The 21,724-nt window shown below is 35.4% G+C and overlaps 2 protein-coding genes across 7 annotated transcripts in view; one reads left to right on the top strand and one right to left on the bottom strand.

Moving 5' to 3' along the window:
* Positions 1-9,193, top strand: part of LOC125064498 (diacylglycerol lipase-beta) — a 65,477-nt gene extending 56,284 nt beyond the window's left edge. For 2 of the 6 annotated variants that reach the window (XM_047671574.1, XM_047671573.1), the window contains exons 5-15: positions 206-427; positions 1,378-1,693; positions 2,245-2,368; positions 3,003-3,126; positions 3,645-3,770; positions 3,976-4,068; positions 4,202-4,356; positions 4,477-4,629; positions 5,849-5,961; positions 6,251-6,271; positions 6,442-9,192. In XM_047671574.1, coding sequence (XP_047527530.1) covers positions 206-427; positions 1,378-1,693; positions 2,245-2,368; positions 3,003-3,126; positions 3,645-3,770; positions 3,976-4,068; positions 4,202-4,356; positions 4,477-4,629; positions 5,849-5,961; positions 6,251-6,271; positions 6,442-6,616 — 1,622 coding nt within the window. In that variant the 3' untranslated portion in view covers positions 6,617-9,192. Of the gene's footprint in view, positions 1-205; positions 428-1,377; positions 1,694-2,244; positions 2,369-3,002; positions 3,127-3,644; positions 3,771-3,975; positions 4,069-4,201; positions 4,357-4,476; positions 4,630-5,848; positions 5,962-6,250; positions 6,272-6,441 lie in introns of all 6 variants that reach the window. The other 4 variants (XM_047671571.1, XM_047671572.1, XM_047671575.1 and 1 more) reach the window with 4 other exon arrangements.
* Positions 9,194-10,064: 871 nt separating this feature from the next.
* LOC125065005 (spatacsin) lies at positions 10,065-21,641 on the bottom strand. The gene is made up of 14 exons (XM_047672388.1): positions 21,135-21,641; positions 20,531-20,945; positions 17,630-19,503; positions 17,288-17,458; positions 16,948-17,139; positions 16,229-16,511; positions 15,186-16,118; positions 14,789-14,946; positions 13,875-14,036; positions 13,230-13,766; positions 12,931-13,128; positions 11,144-11,661; positions 10,749-10,895; positions 10,065-10,360 (listed from the first exon to the last, which is right to left on the bottom strand). The coding sequence occupies exons 1-14, from the start codon at positions 21,309-21,311 to the stop codon at positions 10,288-10,290; spliced, it is 5,838 nt and encodes a 1,945-aa protein (XP_047528344.1). The 5' UTR covers positions 21,312-21,641; the 3' UTR covers positions 10,065-10,287.
* Positions 21,642-21,724: the final 83 nt, after the last annotated feature.

Here is a 21,724-nt window from a genome sequence, read left to right as displayed (position 1 = left end):
TTAAGAAGAAGGATTGTAACATATACGTTTTATTCTGGATACCATTTATTTTTTCAGTACACTAAAAAAGAACACTGGATTGAACCAGCTATCTTGTCATATAATCTTTAATAATATCATTTATTTTATGATGAATAAAAAATTTAAAAAATATATACTTGCTTATTAACAAAACGTAACATTAACACTTTTTTTTTAATTTCAGGTATAGTTCTTTTTAATTGGGTTCAATTGGCATTAACCGTGTTTGGATTGTTCATGGTGTTCGATCCTCTGGGTTCAGTAAACTATGGGGACATGCAGGATACGCCCAACCAGGTGCGGCACCATAGGAAAGTGACCGGACTTTGGTCTCGACGGTTTAGGTGGGCGTTTTGTTGGCTGAAGAGAGACGAACACGGAAAGGAAGCCTTTCAGCAAGTTGCAGGTAAATAACATTTATGTTTTGTAATTGATAACGATTGTGTTTTATAGTAATCGTTTTAATTATTACACATACATAAGAAGTAAGGAACCTGGTACTTCGGTAGAGACTTTTGATAATCGATTTGTGTGACTAAAAAATCATTAAAAAAAATTATATTAATTTTTTTACTCAGTCAGGACATTACCACGCCATTAAAAGACTTTAGAATGCTTGGCGAGTAGGAATACCGAGAACATTTTATTTACTATTTTTCTTACGAAAAAATTGATCCCCGATGTAAAAAATTTTATTGCACCGTTAACTTATTTTTGACATAAAATGACACTTTGAAAGTAGTTAAATACATTTTAAGTGTTGCGGTTATCGATATTAGTTTTATCTATATTTACGTATTTATTACAAGTACTTGTCTTTATTATTTGTTTATATATACTTAACAATAACATAATTAAGTAAGAAAAAGCCGAACAGGCTAAAGCCTCGTTCTCTTTTAAAGAGTAAATCTTGGAGTTTGTCCACCACACTACTCCTATATCCACGATATTTAAAATACAAATTAAGGATGTGAGAGTTCAATGGTACTTACCGTGTTGGCAACCTTTAATAATCTTCGGTAAATATTTACACGTTTCAATGTTTGGGTCAACTTGACTTCAAGAGTTACAGTATGTATATTACACAAAATAAACTTAAATTAATGTTGAAATTATACTTATAGCATAGATAGATAGATTCTTAAATAATTTCCATTGTTAATTTTCAACGTGTGAAAAATGTTCGTGCTGGACAATACATAGTGAAAGCTCATTCGAAACGATAAGTTCGTTTAAGTTTCTTCACAATTGTTTTCTTCACCTTTAGCTGAGATTCACTTACAGACACTATATCAAAATATGTTATATAAGTATTGTTTTATTTCACTAGTGTACATTCTTGTTCTTTTTTCCCAGCACTCCTCAGTGCTTTGTTCAGATCTACGGACCTGGTGCCTTCTGACGTTGTCGCCGGCTGCGTGCTGCTTCGAGTGCGTCAGAAACGTGAGACGAGAGAAATGCGTCGCATACAAATGCTTAACGACGAGGAACCAATTTATACGACTGACGTCAACAAAGTATTCTCCGAAACGCCGCCCTGGATGAACTTAGATGATGCGTTGCACTATTTGAGGCTATCGATCGCTGCTTACGGATGGCCATACGTGTTGTACCGACATTGTCTCACTGGCTTCTGTAAATTGGCTCGGCATTTGACCTGTTGTTGTTGCCGGTAAGCAACCTTTACGTATTTCATTTCATTCTTACCTCGTGTTAGTATACATTTTTAATATTACAAAATAGAAAAAAATATTGTTGTAGTTACATATAAAAGTAACATCCAGTATACATTTCTTTGCTGACCAAAAACTCACTCTACTCTTGAGGGGACGGTGCTTGACTCACCAAATTGCTTCAATGCGGGTTAACGGCTACAAATGTAGCAGAATTTCATGTGTCGGATGAAAGTTTGAATACGATGGTTTATACCGAACACGAGATTATTTAAATGCTTGATCGGATTTGAATCCACGATAACCAGTAAAAACGATTGTGTTTAAATCACGAGGCCGTCTCTGTTTAATTAGTACAATAAAGATTAAAATGTGCATTAATAAATTATTTACTTCTTTTTTTGATTTAACATTTAAGATATCATTCACGAGATCAAACTATTATTTTATACAATAATTTGATTTCGTCTGAAATCTTGCTCAGAGAAATAATAGAACAATAATTTGATCCTTGTCTTCGATCAGATATAATGTCATAAACCATTTCTAGGCCAAAGAACTCTATAGTGACGGACGACAATTGCTGCCTTTGCCACTTTGCCGGAGTCAAATACATGTCGAAGCTCTCCGCGGATGATATCATCTTTGCCTCGTTCAACAATCGCGTCTTTGAAGTAAGTTTATTTATTATGTTATGATTCGATTTGATATCATATTGAGACATTCCTTTTGACAAAGATAATCGTAGAATGTTATTTATATCGTATCAAATAAAAATTATAATTTGAAATCAAATTAAGTTCATAAGATCATACATAAAAACATACGATTTTCCATGTTTTTTTTATAACATAAACGTTATTTATATTTGTCCTGTTGGTGGTCACATTGCTCATTGAAATTGGTATGCATGTTTCAAAATTACATCAACCGTTGAATCTAAGATTATAGGTCAAGGTCACTTGACCTTGTCCCTTCAAAATCGACCTCACCAATACAATACATTGTTGTTTAACATTGTTTTGATTACTGATTATATGATCATAATTACACAGTGATAGAAACTAATATTACTAATATTCAAGTTCGAAATCTTCGCTGCCGAACATATTCTTCGTAAATATTTTGCTAATTAAATTAATTTAGTAAATGGTTCCATCTAGTACGAGTGATCTACTTACTTCTGAAGGATGACCTTTTGTTTCATCGGCTCTCGGACCATAAGTCAATTTGAGAATCCATTCAACGACCGTTCCTGCTGTATAACGAAGTTTGTAAGATCAAGTAACACCGTTTTATCTTTTTCAGTTGCCATTTTGTGTGATATCGGATCACGATAGAGAGAGCATAGTCGTGGCCGTGCGGGGATCCATATCTCTGAGGGATATATTTACGGACTTCTCGGCAGGATCTGAAAAATTTGAGGCTGACGGTACTTCGTTATTTTGTATTGTTTGATATGAAAGATTTTAAATTTAGAATATTTTTTAGTAATATTTATTCCATGTATACTGCTCTTGTTGGTACATATTTTGATATCTATGTACTTTAAATGTAGATGTATTATCAAAACATTTTTAATTAAGAATAGAAACAAAGAAATTTAATGTTGCTAAAATTTATATATTCTTTTTTTTTTGGTCATTATGTATATATGCACTGTCAAGGAATCTACCACAGCAACCAACTTTGTATACTCGTATAAGTTATATGTATTGCTCATTGTATAAGTGAACTGTAAGGTTCTTTATGAGTAATAACAATTATTTAACCTGAATAATAAATAAATAATTTTGATAAACGTTAATAACTATAATTTGAATATTTATCGTAGTTTTATATTCAAAAAATTATGTATTTTTAAAATGCAATAAAAATAAAAAAAAATAAAAAAACTTTCGTAGATAATCACATATTTTTAATTATAACGATTATTTTCTACCAAAATAGGATTACCGGAAGATACGGCAGCACATAAGGGCATGTCTATGGGAGCAGCTAAAATGCTAAGACGCCTCCTCCCTGTGCTCGACAGAGCGTTCGCGCAGTTCCCGCATTATGATTTAGTTCTAACAGGTAATATTTATATTAATAATAAAAATATTTATTAAAATCTGTCCCGCGTCCAAAGCATTTAAAACAGTATTTAAAAAAAAATGCGTCTTGGAAACAATGCCTAAGATAATTAATTGTACGTATTGATTTCTTAAAATATGCAAACGAAATACTATTTTGTTCTTTTGGTAATAACATTTTTTATTTTAAACAATTCCCGTTTTAGGTCACAGCCTTGGAGCAGGAGTAGCAGTATTAGTCGCGTTAAAATTAAGGCCAAAATACCCACACCTCAAAGTGTTTGCATTTTCGACACCAGGTAATTAAATTACATTAAAACTTTTTGTTGGACAGTTAGTTATGTATATATCATTTTATATTTAATAAAAGAGTTCTGACATAAATTAATACAGAAAACAACTTCGAAATTAATATAATTGATTTGGTTTCAGCGGGATTAATAAGCCGAGAAGCGGCCAGGTTTACAGAGAGTTTTGTCATGACAATAGGAGTGGGCGATGACTTAGTGATGAGGCTCAGTGTTCACAGCATAGAAAATCTAAGAACAAAAGTAATACAGACGATACACGCTACTAAACTGCCGAAGGTAAGAACACTTTATATTTAGAAACATGTAATTGCATATTCTAGGTACATCTATTATATAAAACATGAATTATTTCATGTGTACAGAACGATCGTCTCACGTAATATGTGAACATTTCAGTACCGAATAATGCTGAACGGGTTCGGCTACGCGCTGTTCGGCGTGCCGGCGCGCGACCTGGAGTCCACGTGGCGCCGGCCCGAGGACCTGGAGGCGAACAACTCCGACGACTCCGACGCGCTGCTCGTGCAGGGCGTGTCCACCGTGAGTGCTGTCAGTTGAGATTTTACCAATTTACGTGTGTGCCGTGATCGTCTGCTTGGGACTCACCGCGTTGTTGGATTCATCACCCACATCCGTACCGGGCGCTCTGCGCTCAGACCTTGTTCTTAGTGATCGAGTCTGTTTTCTCAGAAATGGAGCTTTATAAAACTAACATACTCTTTAAACTATACATTCAAAAATTCATAATAAATTAAAAAAAAAAAAGAAAAAAACGCTGATAGTATTTTTTAAACATGAATTCAAGCTTTTATACACCTCTATTTTGAGACCTTCATGTCGTACACCTCACATCAAAAAAGCTTGCTGAATTTTTATTATTTGCTTAAAATATAAACATTTTACATTTTATCAAAAGCTGTATAGTATATTAAAAAATATTTTTATTTACTTATCATTACATTAAAATTACCCACATTCCAGTTCATACCGGTTATTTCATCTATATCATATCCATTCAATTACATATCTATTGCGTATAGGAAATATTAAATTTCGCTCTTCGACGATTCTTAATATATTTATAAACAGTTTGTGGTAAAATGGAATATGTACCTATTTCATACACGTAACATTATTGTATTTGTTTTAATAACGATGTGTTCGACAGCAAAAATTGTTATATATAACACAATACATGACATTTCCAAACGATAACATCTATGTTTAATATTTTAAATATTATTAAAACTTTTATAAATTTTTTATTCGACTTTTACACAGTTTAATTATAATAATATACCTAACGAGCATAATTTGGTTAATCTATTCTAGAGAGGGATGAGAGTGTCAATAATATTTAACTAAAGATTGAACTAAATCCAACTAAAGTTTTATTGAAACTATATGCAAATGGACCTTAGACAATTTATAACTCTAAATATCGACAACACTAAATACCTCAGGAACTAAAGTATTTAGTGTAATTAGTTATAAATTAAATAAGGTTTAATAAATTAATATACTAAAATAATGGAAATAATAGCTGTGTTGTATTTGTTATTTTATTGCTTTTTCATCAGTGTGCCTACTAAAATAATGCTTTTTTTGCTTTACTTTTATATAATCTAATCATAAAAGGGTATTTTAAGGGAATATAATTATTTACTGATAGAAAAACTTTACAATTTAATTCATTTATATTAATATATTTTTATACATAAACTAACTATGATTTTTACCCCATCATGCCCCCCCAAAATATTTCCAGGAGGCAGCGCTAGTTTCACGGAACGTGTTCGCGCGTCGCTTCTCCTCCGCGCGGCTCTTCACTCCCGGCAGGATCCTACACATCGCACGTCGAAAGCGCATGGGAATCGAAAAGTTTGTTACTTTCTAATTACTTGTCTTAAAAAACATGAGTATTCAATTAAAAAAAGTTTTCATGTCATTCGTTGTTGTTTTGGAATATATATTCTTAATAAAGTCCGTACGTACACTCATATCAAACTTGAAACTGAATTTTCGAAACACAAACAAACGATTTTCACAGCCGATCGATGTTAGGTTGGTTCTAAAGACAGTATTATATATATGTTTATATGTTATTATACATTGATTAAATTAATAATTTAATTTATAATATTATCTTTTATCGCATGTCTGAAAATAGCAATGAAGCTGATGAAGAAGGGTAATTAATAACATTAAATCATACTTCTATTGTCAAAAATAATAAATGGAATGGTGCAAAAACATTTTAACATTACTTTTAGGGATAAAATACACTAGATGGATATTATTTAATAACAATAATCAGGAAATAGTTTAATGACCTTGGAATAACATCTTTTTTATTTATAGGAAAGTGCGCACGCAAGAACCCACTTATGAGATGAGGTGGGCGTGTCCTGAGGACTTTATGGAATTACAAGTAATGCCTAGGATGCTCTTAGATCACCTGCCGGAGAACGTACATCGTACTATACAAACAATTATCGAAGAAAAACATTCGTACCGCGTCACTCAAGTCGTTTAGACCATACTATTCTGGTATTTTGAAATATTGCCTTAAGTAGAAGCGAAACTGTATGTCATATTCTGTATGAAGCAATATAAAACTCGTCGTCGAATTCGATGGTTAAAAGTGTTATAACCAAACTTTATTCGAGAAAAAAATGTATAAAAACAAATACGTAAATTAAAATAAAAACCATAAACAATGCATATCAGTGTACATAAGGCAGAATTTTTGTATTCCATTATCGAATTCGACGTCTAGTTTTGGAGCTTCAAGTACTTACAGAATAACTTTACAGGTGACACTAAGTTATTTCCGCGCTTAAGTTGTATACTTTTAGTGTCCAAAAGTTCTATGGAGTTCGAGGTTGTACTTGATATAACAGTGATACAGATATCGATTGTGCAACTATTTGGTTTTTTGACAGTCTTATTAAAATAAAATAGACAAATTGATAAAACTTTAAATAATGTATTAAACTGAATACAGTTCAAATGGTATCAAGCAAAGCTATTCGTAAGATATTCTGTTGTGTAATTAACACTACATAGTACATTTCTTTTACACAACAATGCAAAGTTATACATACTTATTTAATCACTACGTTCCTTGCTTTAAATCCAACTGCCGCACACGCTTGCCATCTCAATACGGCCTTACTTATAAATGTTGTCAGTCATACACGGATTAATCTCGATGACTTCAATAATTTGACAAGAAGACATAACACTGTCTAGCAAAGTATCAATTTTTTTTGTGGCTTTTATTTGTATTACCATCTTCACAACATTTATTATAGGTAAAGCCGAGAAATTCCACTTTGTATGAATAACTTATAGCTTATTGTCTATGATCAAATGAATAATTGTGATCAATTGTGTATTTTAGTATTAAGGTAGTTTGCTATCCTCAAATTGTAATTCCTGATTTAACGTGGTATACTATCATTGAATAAAATTGAATGTCGCGTTCTCTTCGCAAAAAAATCACTCGAACAATTGGATAAAAAAGGCACAACATATACAAACAGTCATTTATAACAATTATTTTTCACACATATTACTATATAGAACTAAGTATGACAAGTGTTAGCTAATTACTAAATTTTAATCAAATAAAATGTTTATTTTTTTCGTATTTCTGTAAATATAATCTTAAGTAAATATTGAACATATACATAGTTTTTAAGTTATAAAAACTGAGAATGGCATTCGTAGATGTAATGTGAGAAGACTGTGATGACGTTAGTTTGAAAATATAAAATATAGAAGAATATATATTTTGGAGTATAAAGTTAGTATTGATTCAACAGGCTTATGATTTTGCATGTAATTGTATATAGGCTTTTTATATATAAGGGTACGTTCAAACGTTAAAAACGTTCTGACACATTTAAGCGTTGCTTCTTCGATATTATATTCATTTCATAAAAACAAAATTTAGGTCGGTTGCTTTAAATCGAGTTGAAAACTCAAAGTTGATTTGCTCAATTGAAAAGCAATTTATTTTCAAAAAATGTTTTTAATTCGCGTATTATTTTTGTGTGTAATGTTAAGACTCGCGAAGCTACCATACCACTTAGTACAATAACTAGATAAAGTAGGATACTGCGTTACCGGTGTCAATTATGTAGAAAATACAAAATAGTTTTATTTTACTCTCTGTAAGTTTATAACTACAAAGAATTCGGAGATATTTCTTGCATAATGTTCTCATAATATTATCTAACTAATCGGTCAATATTAGTTTAATAATTGCACCCATTAGGCATTTTATCTAGGGTATAAAAGATTTTTATTGTAATTTTGAACACAGCTATTGTAAATATATTACGTACCTCACATTTAGAAAGCTTGCCAACATTGGATCCAATCTATACTACACCAATTATGATCTACTTAATATTATAAACTTCGGGAACAAATTGAGCGAACTTGATAAATAATTTAACAATATATATCTCGACCTTAGCATAAACGTCTACTATGTACGTTACAGCATTTACCTCGTATATAAATATAATATAGAGTAAACTATACATTCCAATTTCCGTAAAGATAACTCAGTCCTATTTTCTTATGCTGTCCGGCTGCACGTAACGAATTCCAACATATACATATATTCCTACTTGTTGTTCGAAACGTCTACGCGGTACAAGTATTTTTAAACTATTTTAATCTGTGGTTTATAGAATCGACGACTCAAATATTTGAAATTGTGTGAAGGAGATTATGTACTGACTCAGTGCAAACGATAGAATAAAATGATAGTTAATTAAAAAGAAAAAAAAAAACAATTTATTTCTTGTTTTCTCGTGTCTTTTCCTAGTATAACGAAATATCTCTTTGAAGTAGAGTTAACTGTTTATAATTACTATACAATTGCAAATTGTTAGTCGTGTAGCCGGACTATAAGTTGCTTCGTGATGCTTGGACAACTTTATGTAGTGCCTTAGTGGTTCCAGATTTTTAATGAACGTTACTTAGTGTTTCTTAATTTATATTAAATTTATCCTTAATAATATGAAAGTTTTGTTCACTTAAAAATGGTTACTTATTATTATTATTTTTATAAATATAAAATACTCAGATGAATTGAAATTGTGAATATTTTTTTACTAAAATGCTGCATCATTTAAGTTATAGTATTTTTTTTTAAATCATTTTATACATATTTTTTATAACGCAGTATAATTGATACTGAAATAACATTAAATATATATTTAATTTATCAATGAGAATTATTTTTTCACTGGACTGTTGCGAATCTCATATATTTTTCTTTATATTGTTAAATAAAACATTCGAAATTTTATAACTAGAAGCATTTCTTTAGGAAACTGTTTATAATATTGTTATAACATTGTGTTACTTAACTGTGTATGTTCGAGTATTAGAAGGACTGAGGTTCTTTTCACTTGTACCCTAAATTAGGGCTTTATATTCTGTCTCTATATGCATTAGATGTAGCCAATATTTTGTGTTGGGTTTATGTTATTTATAATAAAATATATTTTAAGTATTTGCTCTTTTATTTTAGATATTATAAAACTCAGGCCAAAAATATACCGATACCAAATAAAACTATGAGATAATGTATTATATATGTACGGAACATTCGACTATGAAAGTGAGAAACCAGAAAGAGCACTGTTGTGTGCAAAAACCTTTTTTTAAAAAGAAGAAAATCATGTACATCACTTGCTTTACTTATCAATTTTACAACTTATTTACAATTTTTATTCATGTCCAAAAAAATATTAATGCAGCATTTTATAGTTTCACTATGTTAGGTAATTGAAATTTATTTTAAAAGAGCCTCATTGCGCTGTATACGAATAAACTCAAGAGAAATAAACACACGATGCAAATTGGTTTTTTTTTAATATTATTTTTTAATGTCAGAGAAATAAAAGAACATTGATGATTAACAAAGATTTAATTTCATACTACAAAGCTACAAAAATAAAGTTTTTCAGTCAATTTAGAATATCACAGCGATACATACACTTAACAATTATAAACGATTTAAAAGTTTTAAAATCAACATCATCTCTACTAACTAACATTTTATATAAAATTATTACAATAACAAGAGTATGATTATCATTTCAGACAATTCACTTTGGATAATAAACTAGATGAAGATTACATTGAGATCTTACGACGTTAACGACTTTTAATCCTATATCATCTAATGAGGGTGCGAAGTTCTGCAGTAGCGGACTGCGATGTCGGAGTCTTCTTTTTTTCTGATTTATATCTGTGATAATGGGAATTAATAAAATATTATAATTAGATTATACTTATTATAACCTATTAACAGTAGCTGGTTTATACGTCAGCAGACAACTTGACTGCAATTGCGACAGGTCACCTTTTTTTTTTAAGATATCATCAATCATAGTATTATAAAATTTGGAACGTTCGTTACGTTATTTTCAGCAGTAGTAAGTATAAGGCAGTTGGCTTTTGCCTGATCTCTATCCGCTCGGGTCCGATTGACGGCCATCGGAATGCTCGAGTGAGCAAGTAGATTATATATATATGCACACATGCTTTGCTACTAGCTGGTCCTTTAGAAGCTGGTTTTTGAAGACACTCATCGATCGACCAGATAGTCTATACATTATTCTAATGTACATACATACCTATTCAGGAATTCGTGCGCGATGTCCGGCCTGTAGATAGCCATGTCTCGTATATAGACCTGGTCATTAGTGAGAACGCGTCGGTAAGCCAACTCCCGCCATATGGAACCTCCTCCGCTCGATAAAAGCACCAAGCCTTCCATGAAACTAAATAAATTTTCATTACTAATTGGCATTCAGTAAATAACTGAACTGTAATTATTTTTCTCAGAATATAGTAAAATAGATGATGTTTTTCTTTCCGTAATATGATAACATATTGGATAACACGGCACTCCGGTCCAAAAATGTCGTTCTACAAATATCTTGCATAATTTGTCAGATTATCGAATTAAGATAAATTTTATTAAGGATAATCAATAATAATTATTATTACGATTTGATAAATAAAATACCTTAAATATTCACTGACGAGATTGTACGTCTGCTCTGTGCTCCTGTTTAGAATGAGCCTTGTGGGCGAGGCATTTAGCAAGGATATTTGAAGCGCGATCTGTTGAGCGAGGGTCGCCATTTCACCCGCAAATCCAGTACATCCACCTTGAAGATACAACTCACAGGCATCCGTGCAGTGATTCAGCGCAGTCTCGAGTAAAGATCTCGTCGAAACATTATCGTGTATGAGATGCCAAACCGGTTGGGGAGTTTTCTTCGAAGTTTTTGTCGAATCTGATGCCATTTTCTCTAGGTCGTGTATTAAATTTAAAGCCTGCTTCTTTTTCACGTTTGCGGCTTCGGCGTACATGTTAAAATGTAGCGCGACCATAATGTACGTGTCCGTGTCGCCCGGACAGTGAGTTTTTAAAAAGTCGAGTAAGCCGTGTTTGAATTCAGCGATTTTGTCTTGCTGTTGACCCAACATGTAGTCGAACTGTCCGAGCAGGAACTCGAACTGATGATTATCACGCAGGGCCTGGCGGAAAACATAATTTTCAGGTATGATTCTATTTCAACTCAATCCAACGGTACAAAATTGAAATGCTAGTTGGGTTAGCAAGATTTTCTTAAGAACTATATGTTGGCGTTCTATAGTATGTAGGTTGGCGTATGGCGCACCACGAGGCGCCCCGAGCGCGGCCGGCGGCCCTACCTGCAGTATGTAGGCGCACTCGGTGTAGCGCGCCAGGCCGGTGAGCAGGCGCACCATGAGGCGCCCCGAGCGCGGCCGGCGGGCCCCCTACCTGCAGTATGTAGGCGCACTCGGTGTAGCGCGCCAGGCCGGTGAGCAGGCGCACCATGAGGCGCCCCGAGCGCGGCCGGCGGGCCCCCTACCTGCAGTATGTAGGCGCACTCGGTGTAGCGCGCCAGGCCGGTGAGCAGGCGCACCATGAGGCGCCCCGAGCGCGGCCGGCGGGCCCCCTACCTGCAGTATGTAGGCGCACTCGGTGTAGCGCGCCAGGCCGGTGAGCAGGCGCACCATGAGGCGCCCCGAGCGCGGCCGGCGGGCCCCCTACCTGCAGTATGTAGGCGCACTCGGTGTAGCGCGCCAGGCCGGTGAGCAGGCGCACCATGAGGCGCCCCGAGCGCGGCCGGCGGGCCCCCTACCTGCAGTATGTAGGCGCACTCGGTGTAGCGCGCCAGGCCGGTGAGCAGGCGCACCATGAGGCGCCCCGAGCGCGGCCGGCGGGCCCCCTACCTGCAGTATGTAGGCGCACTCGGTGTAGCGCGCCAGGCCGGTGAGCAGGCGCACCATGAGGCGCCCCGAGCGCGGCCGGCGGGCCCCCTACCTGCAGTATGTAGGCGCACTCGGTGTAGCGCGCCAGGCCGGTGAGCAGGCGCACCATGAGGCGCCCCGAGCGCGGCCGGCGGGCCCCCTACCTGCAGTATGTAGGCGCACTCGGTGTAGCGCGCCAGGCCGGTGAGCAGGCGCACCATGAGGCGCCCCGAGCGCGGCCGGCGGGCCCCCTACCTGCAGTATGTAGGCGCACTCGGTGTAGCGCGCCAGGCCGGTGAGCAGGCGCACCATGAGGCGCCCCGAGCGCGGCCGGCGGGCCCCCTACCTGCAGTATGTAGGCGCACTCGGTGTAGCGCGCCAGGCCGGTGAGCAGGCGCACCATGAGGCGCCACGAGCGCGGCCGGCGGGCCCCCTACCTGCAGTATGTAGGCGCACTCGGTGTAGCGCGCCAGGCCGGTGAGCAGGCGCACCATGAGGCGCCACGAGCGCGGCCGGCGGGCCCCCTACCTGCAGTATGTAGGCGCACTCGGTGTAGCGCGCCAGGCCGGTGAGCAGGCGCACCATGAGGCGCCACGAGCGCGCGGCCAGCAGGCGGGCGGCCAGCGCCTGCGCCGACCGCAGCGCCACGCCCACGCCCTCCGTGTCGCACGCGCAGGAGAAGCACTCGTGCGCGACCACCAGTAGCTCGATCGATATTATGTTCACCTTGGAAAACGGACAGCAAGATAAATCTTACAGTGATCGGTCCGAGAGTATGTTTCGATACTGATCGTAAGGACGAACACGTGCACGAAATCTAACGTTACCTGTTTCGTGGACAATTTGGCGCCCTTTGTGATCTTTCGTATGTTTGACTTGACTTCGTATCTGATGTGGACGTTGCTCCTCGATATCACGTCGAATAAATTTCTACGGCTGTCGCGGGACATTTTGTTTCCTGCGGTGTATACGGTGGAGACCGAGTACACGGATTCGGTTTCGGCCGACATGAGTGTACCTTCTTCGGTTAAAATCGATTCGACCTCATCACCCTCCACGTTTTGGTACTCCTCGTCGATCAGGGTTTCCACGTCGAGGCAACTATCGTCCAAAGTATTTTCAGGTATTATCGATGCGTTTGTTGCGTTGTATATTTTTTGGAAGGCTATCAAGTGATCCAGTATGAGTCTGCCGATATGGCTGCACGCGTCCGGCCGCATGTTCAAGAACATTTCGATATCCGAATCGAGAACGTAGCCCCAGAGAGTGTATTGAAAATGTTCCTTCTGTCGGAATGTTGAAGTTTTTACTAGATGTGGCGATATAATTGCTGCGACCATCTCTCGGCATAAATATTCGGCAATCTAGAAAAAAATTACAATTACGCTTAATATTTAATAAAATGATGTTCAGTATTTAATCTTAATATTTCTACTGAAATATAATATTAAATTAGGTTAAAAATCATATACCTGTTTGGATGGTATATTGAAAGTTCGGAAGACGAGATTAGCCAACGACATGCGGGCTCTGCCGCTCACCAAGTTGATGAAATCCAACGGCCGGCTTTGGTACTTTAATACCGACGTGTAGTCCCAACCGATCTGTAGCGCAATGCGGAAGTAATTTGCTACCTGCGCCAAATGTTTGGTATTATGATCGGAAAGCAAAATCAAAAAAATATAAATTTGTCATCTGGTTTTAATAGATTAATGAAAGTTCTTGTGATAACCATCACGAGGTCGATGTTCACAAACAAAGTTAATTTAATAATATACTCGTAATAATAATACACCAGAACAATTGGTAGATTCAACAATGTACAATAGATTTTAGTTAAAAAGGTTTTTTTTAAATACATTGTATAAATAAAATGATGTTTTTCAAATAATTTACTATTTAGTTTTACCGCGGTACTGTCATAAGTAAATAGTCTAGTCCCAAAATAACTTATTGACAATAATTTTAACAAATATACGTTTTAACTGAAAGTTCCTTAATAATCTATCGAAAGCAATATAATATTCTCATCATCAAGTTATAGAATTATTTCATTTATTAATTACAAGAAAGCCTTATTTTCCAACTCCAATACTAGCCATGAATCTAATTTTGTTTTCTGAACATTATTCTATCAAACAGGTGGTTAACGGTACACATGCCTAAATTTCATCCAATATAACTCCGTTTTTACTTTATATTTTACTTGAACGCCAAAAACGAGATAAATAGTACGACTGATCATATGGTCTACTGGACGGGCTATTTCGGCATTACTACAAATTTACCATTAAATATTAAAATGTAAAGAGTAATGAAATTTGTTACTTAATGTAAAATAATTTTAAGGGTGTCCATACAAGGAAACGATAAGAAAAATATTTACCTGTTTAGCTACAGAGAGGCCACTTTTAACAGCAAGTGCGTCTAAAGCAGACAGTCGATCGGCTTCTTCTCTCACCGCCAAGTGCGGGACACTTTCTCCGTCTTGACGTTCTTGTATCACGACTAATTCCTCGAAACTTGTTTCTGAAGCTTCTGAAACTTATATCAAACAATCTTATTAGTAAACATCACTACATACATTTTTAATAAGAGACACATATATTTTTAATGTTACATCACAATGTGTGTTTTATACATTGAGAAAAGATTGAGAATAGATTGGCGACGAAATTTACGCATCATTAACGATAAATAAAATTATTTTTCATAAAACTTGTTAAGTAGTTTATGTTGCTTTCTTTTATGACAAAAGAAAATTCAAATACCCAATTACATACCAGTCAATTTATTTTGTAGCGTGGGTGACGAAATGACCAACCGCAACTCCTGCGGCAGTTCGTAAGGCGAGCACGTCCCCTCGGCGAGTCTCAGACACGTCCGCATTATCTGCACGGGGCACGCCGGGATCCTATACATATATTCGTTCGACACTTTAAAGAGCACCGATAGACGAAATGCTTCTACCAGAAGTTTTAACTCTAACAGTTTATTGATTGTTTTTTGCCAACGGTCGATATCATCCTGCTCCTCTAGTATTTCAACTTTCTCAATATTCATCACGTCCGATTCTACTTCGATCTCGTGCAAAGTCTGTGAGAAAGATTTTTCTTCGAATAACATATCCATTTTTTGCGACGCTGTCGGTTCCTTCTGATTGTTGAGAATATATTTCAGGGTACCCTGGTAATCGTTCAGAAATATTGTCGTTTTAGGGTCGATCAGTGCGTACCAGTACCACATTTCGTGTTCGATTTGTTCTCTTTTTTCTCCATAAACATGATTTTCTTCAAACCAACCCATGATAATTCTGTAGGCATAGAACTTTTGATCTCGCTTTGTTATGTGAGCAGGAATACCGGAAAGGAAATCAACAGCCTTGTTTAAGGTGACACCCGCATCCTTAAAAGCTTCACTGCATTGGGCCACGAAGTATGTTATATCTTCATCCTCAATGGGCCCTTCTTCCCTAAATATCATGTTATTGGATTTCTTTTCCCATTCGGCTATCAAAATTTCATCCACTGGCAACTCGGCTAGTTTCGCTATTTTTAATGCTACGTCATAATTTTTATTACGCGTGTACATCAGAACGCACTCAATGAAATAGTCTTTCGCATCTTCTTGCAACATTTTTGATATGTTCATAACTGTTGACGTCGACATCGATATTTCGAATATTTCGTGTAGTGTTGCAAAATTTGGTGTTGGAACTGCGAATCATAGAAAGGGGTACTTGCTGTACAGTTGCAAAAAATATACAAGTTTTTATAACGTTACAGGTATATATTAAATACTAAAGTCTGTTTAAATTTCAACTTACCGATAAATTCTTGTGCGAATCGCGTATCAGATAAACATTTCAGGAATTCTTTTTGATGGAATGCCATGTCAAAGTTATGAATTAATGCTATTTTAATTAAGGAGACTGCTAATTTTTGCATTGATTCTTTCGACATTTCGTACGATAACCCGTTCGCATCAACACTATATCTTCGATGACAATACATAAGAAAATTAGACAAAAATTTTTTGGTCTCCGAATCAAAGACAAGTAGACGGACACTCCGGTATAGAAATGATGTGATAAATTGAAGAGGACTTTCCTGAAACAATATAATCAGAATAAAACTTTGTACAGTAAAACGCCGACTAACCGAATCGCCAATTATCCGAACCAGTCCTAAGCGTACAAATATTATATTAAAAAATTAAAACCAAGTATTTTTGTTTTGTTGTAACAAGTTGCAACTCGCTGGAGTCCAGATATATTTCAACTGTTATGGTTCTAGAACTGTGTTTGTTAAACTTAATAAAGTTTATTCTACATGAAACAGTTCGTTTTTCTTTATTACCAGTCCGATTATCCGAATCGACACCGGTCCCAATTAATTCGGATAATCGGCGTTCTACTGTATAATGCTAATAGAAAGCAAAATAGCAGTATAACATATTAAAAATAAAAGTATCTTTATCAAAATATGGATAAATATTAAGGTAATAATGACAGAGACCTAAAATATTTTATTTATTAATATTTACCGGCATAAATATGAGTATGGATTCATAAAGAGTTGCAACATAGCCTTCTGCGAGGCAGATTTCAGCAACTCTTTGAAATAGTTGTGCCGGAACATTTTGCGCAATTTCAGCTTGTAAAGCCTCCCGACTCCGAGCGTTTGGTTCTAAAGAGGAGAGTATCCAATGTGCCCATAATACATCCACAGCGTTTGGCTAAGAGAAAACAAACATATTATTGTTTTTATTAAGTTTAATATTTTATTACTATTTATCCGTCAAAGTAAAACCAATGAAACAAAAAATAACCCATTGAAAATATGGTAACCGAAATTGAATAAAAATATTATACAGTCAAAAGCACCTCATAGCAACTGGCAACGAGAACCAACAATGGCTCCCGATACACGTCAGCGGCTCGCAGCAAGGCGGCGGGCGGGTCCTCGGGTCCGTGGCAGGCCGCCACCACCTCCCACAGCTCTCGACCCATGTACGTGCTTGACGGGAAATCGAACGACACGCTTTGGGTTGGACTCTGAAATATTTAAAAATATCTCCTGTGAATATGTCTAAGCAATGAAACCATTGATATATATTTTTTTTTTTGGTTTAAGAAGTCATGTCATACACGAGGGACTTAAAAATAATTACAAGAAACGAAACACGATGCAACGAAATGACGACGCAAAATAGCATTTTAACTTACCGTATCAACAGAATTAAGCCTCATAATTCTTCTTTGACCATTACTTGAGTTTGATTTCTGTTCTTTATCATCTTCTGCGGTCCGATGCATCATTATGTATTTTAAATGCTCCGAATAGGATTTCTTTTCAAACTCTTGAGATAGTTGCAGCATCTGTGATAGCGGATATCTGAAGACGTCTCCAAAAAGCAAGAAATTAAACCAAGAATTATTTTTGACAAATTGTTTCAGCTGCATTTCAGGCAGAGGTAAATTATGTAGTATTGCAAATTTGACCATCGTTTGAGATTCATATAAAACTACAGACATATCAAATTTTCCTTTTGCCTCTTGTATTTCTTGCAATCTATACAGCGTAATCTCTTCTAAATAACGGAGAATAACTGTTGCTGTGTCATCGTTGTTTTGGATGAGTTTTGTCATAAATTCGTTAATTACTTTGTTGGCTTCATTTTCGGGTAATCCTTTCTGACTGACCAGATGATATTTTATCATTTTAGTAGCGGATATATGAACTCTGCATCTTGTAGGGTTACAACCAATCATTGCAACGAATGATATCGCACAAGCTGTCATGGCGGGATCGTTCCAATTCTGTAATGCTAACGCATGAGCTTCACAGCAAGCACTTTTAATACTCTTCTCTTGTAGACGATTGTATGTCTGGTATTGTTGTGAGACAAACGCTTGGCTTGCATTACAAGGACGATACTGTTTCAAATAGTACACGTGGTTCAATTTTGCATCATATCCATATCTTTTCATGAGTTTGTCGTTAGCAAAGTCGGGCATATCCATTGGTTTCTGAGTAAGTGTTTTGAGACCACGGACATCCACTTCGTTTGACAAAAGACTTCCCAAGCTTCTTCGGTCGGTTTTATCAGGTATAAGATAACTTGGGTTCATATTTATTATTTGAAATTCAAATATTTTCGACACATCTAAACCTCGATATCCAGAAAGTAATTGATAGACGTTTACGTCTTTACATTCGTATAAGCTATTTTCACTTGAATGTTTCTTATAAATATTGTATAAATGTGGTAATTTGCGTTTGTAGCCTTTATTTGGTAATTTAAAGTCTTTGAATTGCATAAATTCTTCCTTAGTAAATATGTCAAATAGATTTGCATTGTCTTCCAATAAAATCATACCTAACACCAAATGTGGATTAGAAGAAATATAATTATCAATATCATCTTTAGCTATTTGTTGGCAAGTTTTGTAAACTGGCACAACATGGCTCTGCCTGTCGGAAGTTTGTTCAATGCTTTTAAATAGCAACCACAGCTCTATGCAATCTCTGGCATCTTGTTCTACCTCCGACAAATCAATATCTAATATATGACCTTCAATGCAAATCGTTAGAACCTTGTACAATTTATTTTTTACATAATACTTCGCCAATTCTAAATAAAATTCTTGTATACCCATTGTCGCACAAGACTCAGAAAATATGTCATCAATTAGTTTTAGATTTTGAGTTCTAGATAATCGAGCAATAATTTGGTACAAGTCCTTGCGTTCCTTCTCTACAATGATTCCATATGAAGATAAAGTATCATAAATACACATTTTAGTGTACTCAAAGCAATCACATACGGCTATCTTTTGAATCATTTCTTCAGAAATAGGCCACTTACGAAATATTTCGTCCAAAGTATCGAGCACTTCATTTTCGAAGCCTCTAGTATCAACATTTAAAAGCTTTTGCACGAAATTATCGTTGTTAAAGAAATTGTATCGAGCATTCATGTCGCGCACAACTTCCGACATCTGAACGTTTATCCAACGTACAAGAATCATAGATTTATTATGTTCCACCAAGTAATTCCACATTTGAACAGGAGAAGATAAATCCAGTAAAGAAAATTCTAGAAAAAAAGGTCATTTTTAAAAACCTTTCAAATGTATGTACAGTTTTTATATTATATTTTTTTTTACATTAGCAGCCTGTAAATTTCCCACTGCTGGGCTAAGGCCTCCTCTCCTTTTGAGGAGAAGGTTTGGAGCATATTCTACCACGCTGCTCCAATGCGAATTGGTGTAATACACATGTGGCAGAATTTCGTCGAAATTAGACACATGCAGGTTTCCTCACTATGTTTTCCTTCACCGCCGAGCACGAGATGAATTATAAACACAAATTAAGCACACGAAATTCAGTGGTGCCTGCCTGGGTTTGAACCCGAAATCATCGGTTAAGATGCACGCGTTCTAACCACTGGTATAAGGTAATAAGAATTGTAACAAAATGTATGTAATGATCGTAGTAAAGCTAGTAACAGAACAATGCAACACAAATGTATGAGACTTGAGCACACCCTTCAATGGTAACTAATTATAGTAAAGAAATACTATTTTTTACTTGAAATTGCTATTTATTGGCATACTGGCAAATGGATGAACTGATAGAAAATGGTCACTACTTATTAGACCTTGACACTAAGAAAGTTATTCATTCTATATATTGTATTTTTCCAAAAGTCAACCATCCCTTACATTGTCAGTCCATTACCAATCTTGGGAAGAAGAAGTTACATTGCTTATATCTAAATTTATATACCAAATACACTTGCTTACTTAACTTTCAAACTGAAACCAAATAATACTGAGTATTGCTGTATGTATGTGATACATAGGTGGTACAGTAAAATATTAATGATACATTAAACACAGATCAAAAAATTTAAATAAACATTTTAAAATTCGATATTTGCCTATTTGATATAACACTAACATTAAACTTTATTACTATAGCAACTGTTTTACTTGATTTTTTTTTATTTGGTTTATTTTTATAATATACTAGTGGTTTTATTAATTAGTATTTTCATCTTTACTATTGAAGGTGCTATTGCATACTTTTAATGATTTTTGATTTATTTATTTACAACTTACCAAATGTGTCAAAGAATAAAGCAGTTCCAATTTTGCATTTCCATTCTGGTGAGTATTTTTCGATCTTTTCAATAGTCAGAGATTTGATTTCAGACTCATTTACAAAAACCCTATCATTTCCAATACCGAAAACCTTATTCTGCTTAAATGTACCATCAACTTCAAATGATTTTTCTAAGTAACGGAGCAAGTTCCAGTGTCTTTTAAAGTCATCCCACTTACTAATATTATTACTGTTCATGTCTTTGGTAAGTTTTTGTATATTTTCCACGATGAAGTCTCTATATTCAATTTGAGCCGAGGACTTTGCGAGAGTCATTAAATGTTCCTCAGGATTGATGTTACATTTATTTAAAATGTGTAGTACTTTAAATATTTGCTTCCTCATTAATAGTTGAACTGTCCATGCTTTGACCTACAATTCCAATTAGCGTAAAAAAAAAACTTACTAAAACATTCTTACTTAGTCTTGACTGAACATTCAATATTATATGTGTTTAAATGAATACAAATATAATGATAATGTATTATAAATCAAACAACAAACACTGATATGTAACAATGTACTGTCCAATTAAAATGTTTTACATAAATAGAGGCATACCTCTGCCATAAACCAATCCCTGGCTGTTGATTCATTCCAAGAGTTTTTGGCCTTAAGATATTTAATAGCAAGATTGATATGAGTCCCCTTAGCTGCTGCTTCACGAACTACGTCTCTCGGAGACTTGTCCTCCCAGCAATTCCAAACAATCTTCTCATTTTGACTTAAGCCTTCCATATTAATTATTTTTAAGATACCTTCTTTGAATTAATTTGAAAATTTTCTTATAATAAACATATTTGGTTACAATTCACTAACAACAAAACAATTGTTCAATGGTAGATGATAACAATTCTATACAGTCGATCTATAATAGAGGTATATAAACGATATCACTGGATAATGATTGAAGTTTAATTCCGCTTCTCGATGTTAGATACACTAGTTTTACTCAATACTTCAAACATTAAAATGAAATTAGAAAAGGTTAAAATTACACTGCCTTCGACGTATGATTTTTTTTTTGTAAACATTTGCAATTTTTGATGTTTAAATAATAATAACTATTGAGACTTCTATCCCACTGACACCTTTGACATATTCTAAAAGTATGATTACCACATAAAAAAAATGGCTAATATTACTCGATG

Source organism: Vanessa atalanta, chromosome 6, assembly GCF_905147765.1.
Source record: "Vanessa atalanta chromosome 6, ilVanAtal1.2, whole genome shotgun sequence".
NCBI classification, from domain to species: Eukaryota; Metazoa; Arthropoda; class Insecta; order Lepidoptera; family Nymphalidae; genus Vanessa; species Vanessa atalanta.
The sequence above is the reverse complement of the archived record's forward strand: the minus strand, read 5'-3'. Positions and strand labels throughout refer to the sequence as shown.